Genomic DNA, 13,796 nt, shown 5'->3' with positions numbered 1-13,796 from the left:
ATTGCAACAGTTATATTGTTTCAAGCATAAATTTAAGCAATAAAATTAATAATAGAGTTATATCCATAAAGAAGTTTTTTTTAATTATAAAAAAATAAACTCTTTATTAGATGTCATTTAAAGTTTGTAATATTGTTTTTTTATTTTTTTGGATAAAATCAATTATTATAGCAAAGCAAACAAATAAACAAAAACAAAAAAAAGATGTTAATATAGAATAAAATTTAAGATGAACTATTTTTAGCTAATAATTTTTTGTTTTGTTATTTAATTTTTTTAAAAGATTCGTTACTTATTTTTATTATTGTTTGTTATGAAAAATTGTCTAAATAAATATTTTAGCTATTGCAAGATAATAAATAAAAGTTTTTTTAATATGTTTTTTTTATGGTTTCTTTTTTTAAGCTTTGAATAAAATCTTTTTTTTCTTTTCTTTTGCTGAACATTTTTGATGGAAAAATTAGAATAATAAAAATATAATTCTCTTTGTTTTTTGTTAACTTATTGCATTTGTAAATAACGCAAATATCAAACATAATTTTTATGCAAACTTTTCATGTTGTTGTCAATCTAACTTTATAAGTTATTTTAGCGTTAATTACTTCTTTTATCTTACCGCTTAAACGATATCTTTAGACTTGTTTAAATATTAAAAAATGATAAAAAATGGCTTATGTGAAATGACTTAGCAGGTACGTAAATGGTGTGCCAGTTTATGCTGTAAAACAAGGCCTGATATATATATCTACTATAGCATATTTATGTTAGCATTCACTCACTTTTTTGCTTATCTAAATCAATATGGCTTTTTTAGAAAAAGAAGTTTCAAGCTCTAAGTCCTGATTTACAGGAGATGTAATTATTCCTCTAAAACTTATCAGCCAGATTTTAAAAAAGTTGCCATCAAATGCTGAATTCAATTATGTTATTTTTATTTAAAAAAAAACAATATTTTAGGCTTTGTAGTATTTAAAAAAAACACCTATTTGAGATTTTCAATAAAAAATATGGAAAATAGAAATTTTTCCATGCGTTTTAAAAATAACTTTTTTAAACCATAAATCTAATTTTTTTTTAATCAGCATAAGATTTCCTATCTTTTAAGACCCAGTTTGACTGTATTTTGAATACATATTTTTTTTCACATGTATAGGGCCCTGTCAGATTTTTGGTGCAGTTTCGTTAAAAATTGGTGCAAAATGAGAAGCTAAAATTTTTATAATACTTTTAATGGTATTAAATTGCCATCTCAACTAGTCCAAGATCCATTTTTCATAAAAAGTTTAAAATTGACCTGCCCTATTATACAGTGTATTTAAATGAGCATTTGCTCACTAGTTTTGCTTATCTTTATAGCATACAACTTTTTTATAAAAAGAAAAAAAAAAAAAAAATACTGAAAGAAAAGATTACTGCCCCATGCCAAATACTCAGTCGATGTAGCAACACTCACTTGCGGGTGAAGCTATTTAATAGTCGATGTATGTACTGAAGCCCCCGGCAGCAAGCTATTTCAGTCTGACATCAGAGTGCTCATCAAAACCAGCAATTTAAGTTATATATGCATACATACACACATTATATATGCATACACACACATCACATATGCATACATACACACATATATGTATATACACACATTATATATACATTTTTATTACTTAATATAACTTAAAAAAACTGCAAAAAAGACAACGAAAAACTAATAAATAATAATAATAAAGACTTATCTTTTATATATCTTGTATTAACTTCATTATTTATTATGGATATTTGTGTATTGTAAATAAATGAATTATAATTCAATATGAATACAATGCAATAAAAAGTTTAAAATGAAAATGGAAGCCAGCCAAAAAACAATAATAAAGAAAAATTTTGTGTTAAGTTTTGCAAGCTGACTAATCTGAGGTATGGGATCACATGATATTTAAAAAGTAAATTCTTGCTAGTTCGTGAATCATATTCATTAGACCTTTTTTTATTTGATAAATACAAATGTAACCAGTTGACTCAAACTTAAATTATATTGGATTGTTGACTATAAAAATTATAATAAATTAAAAAAATCTTTTATGTGCTTTCATGTTAAAAAATTATTATTGAAAATTCATATATTTGCTTACATATTTAAAATAAAATATAAAAAACATTAAAAAACCAAAAAAAAAAAAAAAAAATTTAAATAAAACAATTTAAACAAATAAAAAAATAAATAAAACAATAAAACAAGAAATAACTTTAATTTTTTTAAATTAAAAGTAAATAAAAATAAATATAATATATATATATATATATAAAATGAAAAAAATCAAAACATATGGAAAAGTTAAGTCAAAGAAATACATTACATCAAATGACTGGGACTCCCTAAAAGACAAAGCACATAAAACGTAAGTTATTTTTTTAATCTCTTTTTATAGAATTATCTATAATATGATTGTTTGTAATAAGATTTGTAATGCAAAAATTATGACTTTTTGTTTTATAGTTTGAATGGATTTGGAGGTGTTTAGATATCAGTTTTAAGATTTGTACATTAAAACATTTGTACATTATTGTACATTATAAGTTTGGACATTATTTTTACATATTTGCATAAACAAGTTTGTACATTAAAATATGGTAGACAGTTTCATCTTGCTTATCATTCTTGTAGTTTATGTAAATGTACATTATTTGTGCATTTAAACACTTGGTTAAACAAGTTTATACACTTGTTGTATCTTTACATTTTTGCATAAACAAGTTTGTACAAATATAGTAGAAAGTTCCATCATGCTTATTATTCTTCTTCTCAAATGTTTTTTTTTTCTAATACTATTTAATAATTGTTTATCAATCTTAAGCAGAGTTGAAAAAAAAGTAACTAAATTTTGTACTTAACTAAAAGTTACTTGAGTAAAATTTTACTCAGGTACAAGTAAAAAACTGAAGCTAAAAATTAGCTCATTAGAAATGTAGCAGAGCAGAGCTAGTTGAGGGGTGTTTTGGACAATTAAAATATCTCAAAAACGATGACAAAACATATAGTAGATGAAAGTTAGGGAATGTTAACACAGTGTGCAACAAAAAATTGCTGGAAAGCAGTTGAGTAAGATACATGGGCCCTCAATTTTAGAACAAAAAAGTCAAAAAAAAATTTTTTTGCTATTTTTTTCTTGGATGCTTATAATTTTTTTACCTGCCATCACTTAAGATATTTTACCAATTTATCAGACTTTTGATTAAAAATTGATTAATGCCATTTTTTCCTAAGTCTTGGGTTTCAAAATTCAAGATAATTGTATAAAATAATAATTTTATATTTTATGACACTTTTTTACTATTAGATTCTTTCTCTTCTCTTACTTATATCATTAAAGTTTATAAAATTAAAGGTTTATAAATTATACACACACATTTATACGCGAAAATTTATTGATGATTCACCCAAGTTTCATACCATATATATATATTTTTTATTTGTTGATTGCTCTACTTACTCCACACTATTGCTCAACTTGACCTGCTGGGGCAGGTTGAGCAGCTTCGCAAACTTTTGGAAATATTTTCTTGAAAAAAATTTAAAACTATGCTTTTTTTTTAACAAGTTTTGAGCAGGTTGAATAATTTATTCAAATATTAAAAAATTATGTAAATCCAACACACCATTTATGAGATCTGTTAGATTTAGTAAAAATTGTGTAATCTTTGCCCCGCTTTAAAAAAAATTTAAAACTATGCTTTTTTTTTAACAAGTTTTGAGCAGGTTGAATAATTTATTCAAATATTAAAAAATTATGTAAATCCAACACACCATTTATGAGATCTGTTAGATTTAGTAAAAATTGTGTAATCTTTGCCCCGCTCTACCCTACTCAGAGTAAAAGTAACCATGTTACTTTTTTAACGCCTATTTTTAGGTAAACAGACTAGTCAAATAACAAAACATAATGTGGTCTATTTATTTCTGTATATCTTTAAAATTATTATATTTAATATTTTTAAGTGCGTGTTTATTCACAATATGATATTAAAATAAGTCATGAAATAAGTATCACTCATTTTATCAGTTAAAGTTTTTTCTTCATTTTTGCAAAATTTGCAGAAGCATAGAATTGGCAAATTTATCATTATATATTGCAAAGATGCAATACGTGAGGCTGTTTGATGCAAGTATTGCATACATTTAAAAAAAAACCATCTGAATAAATAAGTTTTTTTTTAATACAAGGAGCATCTAAAAGGAAAATCTTTAAAATTAAGCCAATAATTATGTAACTAGGACATATGATTAATTGAAAATAAAAAGTTATTTTTCATATTACTTTGTATAAAAAGTAAACAGTAAATCTTTGTTTTAAATTTTCTCTTAAAATTATTTTTAAAGTTCTAAAAAATAGATTAAAATTAAAAATTTAAACCCCTATTTAAATGTCTTTGTAACTTCACTTAAAATATTAATAAAAATTATAAGGGATTGCCCATAAATTATGAGAGTAATTAAGTAACTTATTAAGTAACACTAAATTTCACTAATAAACAAAATAAAAAAGAAGTAAACTTTTCCCTCACAGAGCCTTTCCCTCACAGAGCCTTAAGGTAAATAAAAAATCAAAATAGCGCATTAAGTTTAATGGAAATCACTGTATAAAAGAGGTTATGATCTCCTACTTCTGTTTTTTAAATAAATTTAATGTTGCGTAATTTATGGATGATCCTTAAGGAAACAATTTTATAAAAAAGGCGCTAAATTTTATCAAATAAAATTGAATCATACTTTTTGTGAAATTAAATACTAATACAAAATAAATTTCTTAACTCAGTAACATATATGATTTAAAATATAAGCTAAGTGCGATACTTATAATAATAATGCAATAATTAATTATCAAACCTGTTAAATTTGTTAAATAAATAAAATGACTATTAAAGAAAAAAAGCTTGTATTATTTTCGAAGTTTTTTTTTTTATTGAAAAAGTTTGTCAACTAAATAATTTTTTTCAATATTTAATTGACAAGTAGCATAAACAATCTTTTAGTGAAATCAGAGATTTAACATGCAGCACGCCTGTGGTTGTTTCAAATACGCCTCGAGTCAATGATATTGTTGATGACTTTAGTAAGTTATCAATATTATCAAATTATCAATCAACTCCTCTAGTGCCTTACAATGTAGATGCTCCATATGAAGACTCTTGTTCTCCATGTGATATATGTTCTCCTTTGTTATTTTCAACGTATGAAGAAGAGGAAGAAATAAAAAGGTTAAAAAAATATGAAAAAAATGCAAAAAGATGTTTAATTCATACCATACTAATTTCAAGTGATTCTATAAAAGAAGATTTAACTAAAGAAAATTGCATCAAAAAAGTTGCTTGTAAAGAAGATGTGATTTTGTGTTTAAGCTCCACTTTGAACAGTTCTGTATCTAGTAAGATTTTCTGATAAAAATCTTTTATAATAAACTATTATTTTTAGCAATTTCATTAGTTTATTTCATAAAATGAATTTATTTTGAGTTATAATTAGCATAATTGTTATTAAAAAATAGTTCAATTTAAAGTTATTTATGTTTTATAAAATTTAAAATAAAAAGTTTAAAATTAAGATAAAAGAAAGAAAGGGATTTTTAGATTAATTATTATTATTTTTTTTTAATTAAAAGGTTTCCAACGATCTGTAAGCTTTATAAGTTCAAAGTCAAAGCCAAAAATAAAGAAAGTTTTTTCTGCTGGTGTTTTGTCATTAGATCATAATAGTAGCGTTGTTCCACTTTCTCCTTATGGTAAATTCAAGGTAAAGATGATTGTTACATAGAATGAATAAAGAATTTATTACACCCAATATCATGTTTAAGAAATCAAAAGGATTCCAATGTAAAACTTATATATATATATATATATATATATATATATATATATATATATATATATATATATATATATATATTTATATATATATATATATATATATATATATATATATATACATATATATATATATATATATATATATAATATATATATATATATATATATATATATAATATATATATACATATATATATATATAATATATATATATATATATATATAATATATATATATATATATATAATATATATATATATATATATATATATATATATATATATAATATATATATATATATATATAATATATATATATACATATATATATATATATATATATGTATATATATATATATATATATATATATATATATATATATATATATATTTGTAAATGTATATTTTTTTTTTTAACATCTATCGCTTCCAACAAGGCTGCAAGCAGCCACTAATTAAAGTTGGAAATTACTCAAGAAAAGATGAAGATTGTAGAGCAAGATAACGATTGACAGACGACTTAAAAGATTGCAAATTATATGAGTCAGGAAAGCAAGATGAAGGAAGCGAATTCCAAAGAGCTGATGTTCGAGGAAAAAAACTAGATGAATAAGCGTTTTTGGAGCACTTAGGAACAGTCACAGAAAAATGATGACACTTACTTGAATGACGAGTAACAAGATAATGAATTATAGTAGATGGCACAAGAGACGCTAGCTCTTTAGAGCGTTGCCTATTATAGTATTTGTAGAAAAGAGAAAGAGAAGCAACTTTACGACGATGTGATAATGGTTGGAGGTTGGCTGCAAGAGCAGGTCCAACTATGTTTACAACGCGTTTTTGCACCTTGTCTAAAAGAGAAAGGGCATCATTAGAGGATCCGCCCCAGATAAAATAGAATAGAATCTGAAGTAAGAAAGTGACGAGCTTGATAAAGAGATGCAACCTTAGCAGATGCTAATTTTGCAACTGATTTGATATATGGTTTCCAAGAAAGATTGGAAGTAAGAGTTAATCCTAGAAGATAAAGAGTAGGTGACTCATCGAGTACATCACCGTTCATAAATATAGGAAGATCTAAATTATTGTGATAACGATTGGCTGAAAAAAATTGAGTTTTATCTAAATTAAAGTTCACCAGCCACTTTGAGCCCCATGCTGTAGCAGAAGTGAGGTCCTTTTCAAGCTCAAATGCCCCCTCCAAGCAATCAGAGGGTGTTGGTTTTTTATCACGACAAGAGTAAATGGTAGTGTCATCAGCAAACAATGCCACCTTAGATGAGAGAATATCTGGAAGATCATTAATGTAAATTAAAAAAAGTATAGGGCCAAGGATAGAACCTTGAGGAACCCCTGAAGTTACAGAATAAGAAGAAGAGTGCTGTCCATCAAGGACAACTTTTATACTACGATTGGAAAGGAAGGATTCAATAATCCTAAAGATGTTGCCGGATACACCATAAGAAGAAAGCTTATGGAGAAGACCAGCATGCCAAACTTTATCAAAAGCTTTTGAAATGTCGAGAGCGATGGCCTTAACCTCTCCACCTTTATCTAATGCATGATAAAACCTTTCAGTTATTACTGTTAACAAATCAGCTGTAGAACTAGAAGATCGAAATCCGTATTGATGTTAGGAAATTAAGTGATCAGATTCAAGATGAGAAATTAAGTGTTTGTTAATTAAAGATTTAAAAACCTTGCTTATGATAGGAAGAAGACTTATGGGATGGTAGTTAGACGAATCCAATCGCTCTCCAGAATTTTTGAAGATAGGGATAACAGATGCCGCTTTCCAGCAGGCTTCAAAGCAAGACTCTGATAAGCACTTGTTGAATAGTTTTGAGAGTATAGACGACAGCTCCGGAGAACACTTCTGCAAGACAATAACAGGTATGTTGTCCGGGCCACAAGCTGTAGAAGAGTCTAGGCAGGAAATCACTTTAGATACAGATGCTGGAGTGATCTGAATGTCAAGCAATGGATCAACCTGTTTGTTGGCAATATCAGGTAGAAAGCAACTAGTGGAATCAAGAGATGATATTGATGAAAAGTTTTTAGCAAACTATTCAGCTTTGTCTATAGGTGAGGTGACAAAGTCTGAGCCATACAAGAGAAGTGGAATTATAGATTTGCCCTTATTATTGATATTATTAAAGGTTCTCCAGAAGTCACGAGAGCCTAATTTTTGAGATGAGATACGAGATTTCATGACCTGAGAATATCGGGTTTTGGCGTTAGACAAAACCTTTTTACAATTGTTTCTAGCAGTAATAAACAGGCGTCTGTTTTCTGGAGGATTGTTTTGCTGATAAATATGGAAGTAACGGTTTCGATTGGCAATCGCAGCAGTACAGTGTGAAGAAAACCATGGAGGAGAGTGAGGCTTGACCTGGAATCGTCGAGAGGGAATAAAAGATTCCATGCCAGCCTGAATCCACAAAGTTATGTAAGAAGCACATTTGTCGAAAGGAAGACGAAAGATTTCTACCCAAAGGCCATCACGAAGAAATTCACGGAAAGAGTCCCAGTCAGCTTTACTGTAGTTGTAAGAGGTTCGATAATAGGGGGATTCAGGTGATGAAGAAGAATGAGATATTAGTTTTAGAGAGATCAAACTGTGATCAGAAGCACCTAAGGGTAAATGTGGAGAAACTGAGCACTGACTAGGATCAGAAACAAGACTTAAGTCGAGTAGTGAAGCTAAATGATTCGGGTTGTCTGGAAAGCTAGTTGGAAAGTTGACTATTTGAGTTAGGGATTGAGAAAGGCAAAAGTTGTGGGCTTTAATGCCTGCCGAATCACTGACACTAGAGCCAAGCCATTCAGAGTGGTGAGCATTAAAGTCACCAAAAACAACTATATTAGCTGATGGATAAAGAGAGAGGTCTTGGTCAATATGATCAGAAATAACGTCAAAAAGTGTGCAGTCTTGAGATGAAGGAGAGCGATATAGAACAAAGAGAAAGGCAATAGAGTGAAGTGGTGCTAAACGAAAGCACATAAAAGAATAGTCTGTGGATTCAAACCTAGTTTCACGACAAATGGGTGAATTCTTACGAATGTAAATGCCTAGGCCAAGCATGTGACTATTGGAGTCTTAACGAGTTAGAGGAAGATAACCATTAACACTAAGATCACAAGATGAGACAGCTGAACTCAAATTAGTCTCACAAAGAGCCAGTAGGTCTGATGAACTTTGCAAGAGATAAGACTCAACAAAAGAAAAGTTACTTCGAAGACCACGAATATTAGTGAATGATAGGTTTAGAGAACTTGGTGATGATGATGTTTTTTTGTGTTTTATAGTTTTTGGTACTTTATTCATTTTTAAATTAGATTGAAGAACTTGACTCAAAGCATAGATAGTACTCAGAACATTGTTTAATAGCCCAAGCAATTGTCTCATTACTACTAATAAACCCTAAGCCGTAACAAAGGGCTCCAAATGTGGCCTCCGCAATGCACACCAAAAGTACAAACAGGGACACCATCCATGCGCAACATGGCACTGTTGATACTTTGATATTTTTCAGCTGTTGATGGAATCAGCCTCTCTGAGAGCTACCACAGAGTTCGGGAAACCTGACTACCAGCCGGCCTCAGAACCATAAAACTGAGTTTTAGAGCTGTACCCTCATTAGGAGATAATAGTATGAGTTGCCTAGTCATAAAAACAGAGACACAAGCAAAACCCATGCATTGAGTCAAGAAGATCCAGCATTCTAAAGAAGATTCAACATCCTAAACTGGAAACAATGTATTAAAAATACATCTGGGCCAGCCTAATAGATGAAGAAGGGGTGCGAAACTGGTCAACAGATAGAATCTGTTTACCCCTTAAGTCTTTGCCTAGGAGGCCTTCTACAAGACAGTAGCTGGGTGCATTTAACATCTGCCCAAGATGAGTATTTTTATCGAGACACCATCTCTAGCCTTTACTCAACCAAGAGCCCCAAGGCAGGGGGTGTTTTAAATCGGAACTGGCATCTCCTAGCCTTTGCCTAAAAAGGCGTATCCGACAAGGCAGCAGGACATGAAGCCGATTGTACTGGGTTACATGTTACCAGTAGCAGGATAACCTGATCTGACTGAAAAAATATATATATATATATATATATATATATAATAAATATATATATATATATAATAAATAATATATATATATATATATATATATGTATATATATATAATTATATATATAATATATATATAATTATATATATGTATACATACATATATATATATAATATATTTATATATATATAATTATATATATGTATACATATATATATATATATATATATATATATATATATATATATATATATATATATATATATATATATATATATATATATATATATATATGTATGTATACATATATATATGTAAACATGTATATATATATATGTATACATATATATATGTATACATATATATATATCAACCCTTGGAATTAGGAAAAATGAGGTCGGAAACATGTTGCCGAACCTAATCTTTTAGTGGTCAGCAAAAAAAATTTGATACAAAGGTCTTACCATAAATCATAGAAGCGAGGTTTGGAATTTTTTTGCAACCTCGCTTCTTGCATAGTTACTGTTATCTGAAGAACCAGGAAGCAGCTCAATGTTTATATTATTAATAGAATATTGCTACTAAGAGTTTTATGTGTCACTAAAATCATCATAAATGTAGTATAAAGTTAATTTTTGCTACAATATGTTTAGTAGAAGTTATTCTTTTGTTTAGTGGCAAAATTTGCTTTGTTTAAACTCCAATATAAACTTTCATTGTTTGATCTTTGACTGCAAAATAAATGCATTTATAAATAATATTTGTGGATCCACACTTCTCATTTATAGATATAAACAAAATCAATCATTTGCTCTATAAAGCCAAATCCATGTAAGTTACAGAGAGATCTTGCAAGAAAATTTAAATGCCACCAATTTTTGATAGGGAAAGTACTCAAAATATAAGGCATATTATAAAAAGAAAATTCCTATGTGATCGATTGATAAAAAAAAAAAGCATTTTTGTCATGCAAAAAAATGTTAATTTAAAAATTAGTCATTTAAAAATTTATTATTTATATATATATATATATATATATATATATATATATATATATATATATATATATATATATATATATATATATATATATATATAAGTAGAAAATCACTTAACAAAAATTTTTTCCATTTAACACTGTGTTTCATCAACAAAGATTCATCAGAAATGAATGATCAAATTAATAAAACTTCAATTTATACCAAAAATTAAATTACAGGAAGTTGCAAATGTCTTAACTACTGTAAATTTTCACACATTTGTGGAATTTGCTGACACTATTATAAAAAGAATTCTTTAGAAATGATTACTTATGCAATTTTTTTTAATGTTTTTTTAAAGAGGGTAGTTAATGTAAATATTATTTGAACTCATTTATTTTTATAGTTTTTTAGGAGAAACTTATTTTCGTGCCTACATTTAGAAATTAATTCCGATCTTTTGTTTAATAAGCATTCTTGATTTGCGTGTGCAATTATTTCAAATTTTTCTTGTAGGCATAGTATGCATTTTTTGGAAATATTGTTAAATGCAGGCGCTGTTTTAAGGATAGACCAATTCAGTATAAAATCATCAATATTTTTTTCTTTTAATTCCCATATATATTTTGACGGCATGGTGTCTTTTGAATACTTTTTATTCTTGAAAGATTGCTTATGATTGGCAAAACGTTTTTTCCATTCACCCTCTGTTATGCCAATATATTGTTTATCAGGTACATTGTTAGAGGAAACAACACATTTATATACCACATTTTTTGATAAACAACTTCCACTCATTGGACAATTGATTTTTTGTTTACAATTACAGTTTTCTGTAGTTTTTTCATTTAGGATTTCTTTTTTGTTTAACAAAGCCTTATTGTGACCCTTATTGTGAACTTTTTTTTTTATAATTCTTTCCATATTTTTTGTGCAACTGTAGCTAACTTTAATTGTATTTCGATTAAAAATTTTATGTAATTTATTAGATCGCGGGAAATGCTTATAGTTTAATTATAAAAACACTTTTCCTATGTTAGGTGAAACATTTTTGCTATATGGGGGGTTGAACCAAATTACATTTTTTGTTCTATTTCGTTTTTTTGTATTCTTTTTTTCAGGGTCAAATTTTAGTTCAAAATTTTCAAAACCACTTTTTTTTAGGGCATCTTCAAATATTCGTTTAGAGGAATTGAATACATTTTCATTTGAGGAGTTTTGGTTTAGTCTGTTATTAATTGAAAGGATTTGTTTTAGAACTTGGGGTGGATGGTTAGAGTTAATGTTAATATATAATAGTTCATCGTTTGGTTTTTTGAAAGGCTTATATAAATTTTCAGAGAGGTTAAATGTGATATCATATATATATATATATATATATATATATACATATATATATATATATATATATATATATATATATATATATATATATATATATATATATATATATATATATATATATATATATATATATATATATATATATATATATATATATATATATATATATATATATATATATATATATATATATACATATAAAGTTTTGTATTCAAAGTAAATGTCTTATAAAAGTTGTCCTGGAAAATCAAACTTTTATTTTGGTAGAAGTCTTTATATGTAACTATAAATTTATATATTTTTTAGAATGCCTTGTCTTGCAAAGAAAATGATGAAGACATGTTGTTATCTATATGCGAACAACAGTGTCTAATTAACATAGAAGAGTACATTAAAAGGTTTCATGCAAAAAAATTTACCTATTATAATTTTTTTATTTCATAAATATATTTGAAACAAAGTTATATGAATATCTAAACTCATAAACTTTTTTTATGTAGTTTATTAACAGTTGAAACAAAATTAGCAAGTGAACCTGAGCTAAACTGTACCATTAATTGCATAATGAGATTTAATAAAAAGAGTTTTAATTATTTATAAAAAAGATGAATAAACTAAAATAACTTTTAAAATTTCTAAATTTCTTAACAAAAAGCGTTTTTACTTCCTAAAAAATTTTTTAAATTTTAAAATTCTTGCCCGCAGTTTGAATTTATTAATTTTAAGTTGTATTTTTTAAATTGTCATTGAGCTAATTAATTTTAATTTAATTATTAGATGTTGATGTTATTTTTAAATAATAAATTTATATTACATGTTGATTTTAATAAGTGTTGCTTTATTGTTCACTGTTACTTATTGTGGGCAGATTGACCAAGATCTTGACCAAAGAAAGCTATATATTCAGAGTGAAAACATATACATTCCAATAACTAAAAAATTTAATGTTGAAATATAACTATTATATTTAGGAAAAAAAATAGTTAAATATTTTTTTACAGAAAATCTATTAAGTTAGGGAGATCTTAGCAGAAAGAATTCAAATCAAGAACTCCATTGCAGCATCATCCCCAAATTCAAATCAAGAAAATCCATTGCAGCATCATCCCCAAAAATTGTGTCATTTCTGACAAGAAAAATGCTGCACTGTGCACCTACAGTGAATTGGCTACTGAATTAGCTCATTGTCTCTTCAGTATTTACTGGCAAAAATTCAAACAAAGGATTGGCCACAAAGAACATGACCAGAGTCAGTTATAAACAAATCTAAAATTATTGTAAACTGAATTACTATATTTTTTTGTCATGCTTTTAGCTCGCATTTTCTAAGCAAGTTAGGAGAAGGATCCTTTAGTGATGTTTATGAAAAGATAGATGAAAATAATTTTCGAACTGCAATAAAGGTATTGTTCAGGTTTATGTGTCTATATATATAAATATATATGTGTGTATATATATATATATATATATATATATATATATATATATTATATATATATATATATATATATATATATATATATATATATATATATATAT

At 26.7% G+C, this 13,796-nt stretch overlaps 1 protein-coding gene across 9 annotated transcripts in view; it reads left to right on the top strand.

The window, feature by feature from the left end:
- Positions 1–2,231: 2,231 nt before the first annotated feature.
- Positions 2,232–13,796, top strand: part of LOC136071806 (serine/threonine-protein kinase haspin homolog) — a 31,089-nt gene continuing 19,524 nt past the window's right edge. For 8 of the 9 annotated variants that reach the window (XR_010638489.1, XR_010638486.1, XR_010638488.1 and 5 more), the window contains exons 1-5: positions 2,232–2,393; positions 5,026–5,417; positions 5,652–5,782; positions 12,564–12,655; positions 13,573–13,660. Coding sequence is in view for 5 of the 9 variants with exons in the window: in XM_065797183.1 (XP_065653255.1) it covers positions 2,302–2,393; positions 5,026–5,417; positions 5,652–5,782; positions 12,564–12,655; positions 13,573–13,660 (795 nt within the window). In the remaining 4 variants the exon portion in view is untranslated. The remainder of the gene's footprint in view (positions 2,394–5,025; positions 5,418–5,651; positions 5,783–12,563; positions 12,656–13,572; positions 13,661–13,796) is intronic. The other variant, XM_065797184.1, reaches the window with a different exon arrangement.

Source organism: Hydra vulgaris, chromosome 05 (assembly GCF_038396675.1).
Source record: "Hydra vulgaris chromosome 05, alternate assembly HydraT2T_AEP".
Lineage (NCBI taxonomy): Eukaryota > Metazoa > Cnidaria > Hydrozoa > Anthoathecata > Hydridae > Hydra > Hydra vulgaris.
This window is presented reverse-complemented; position numbering and strand designations above follow the sequence as displayed.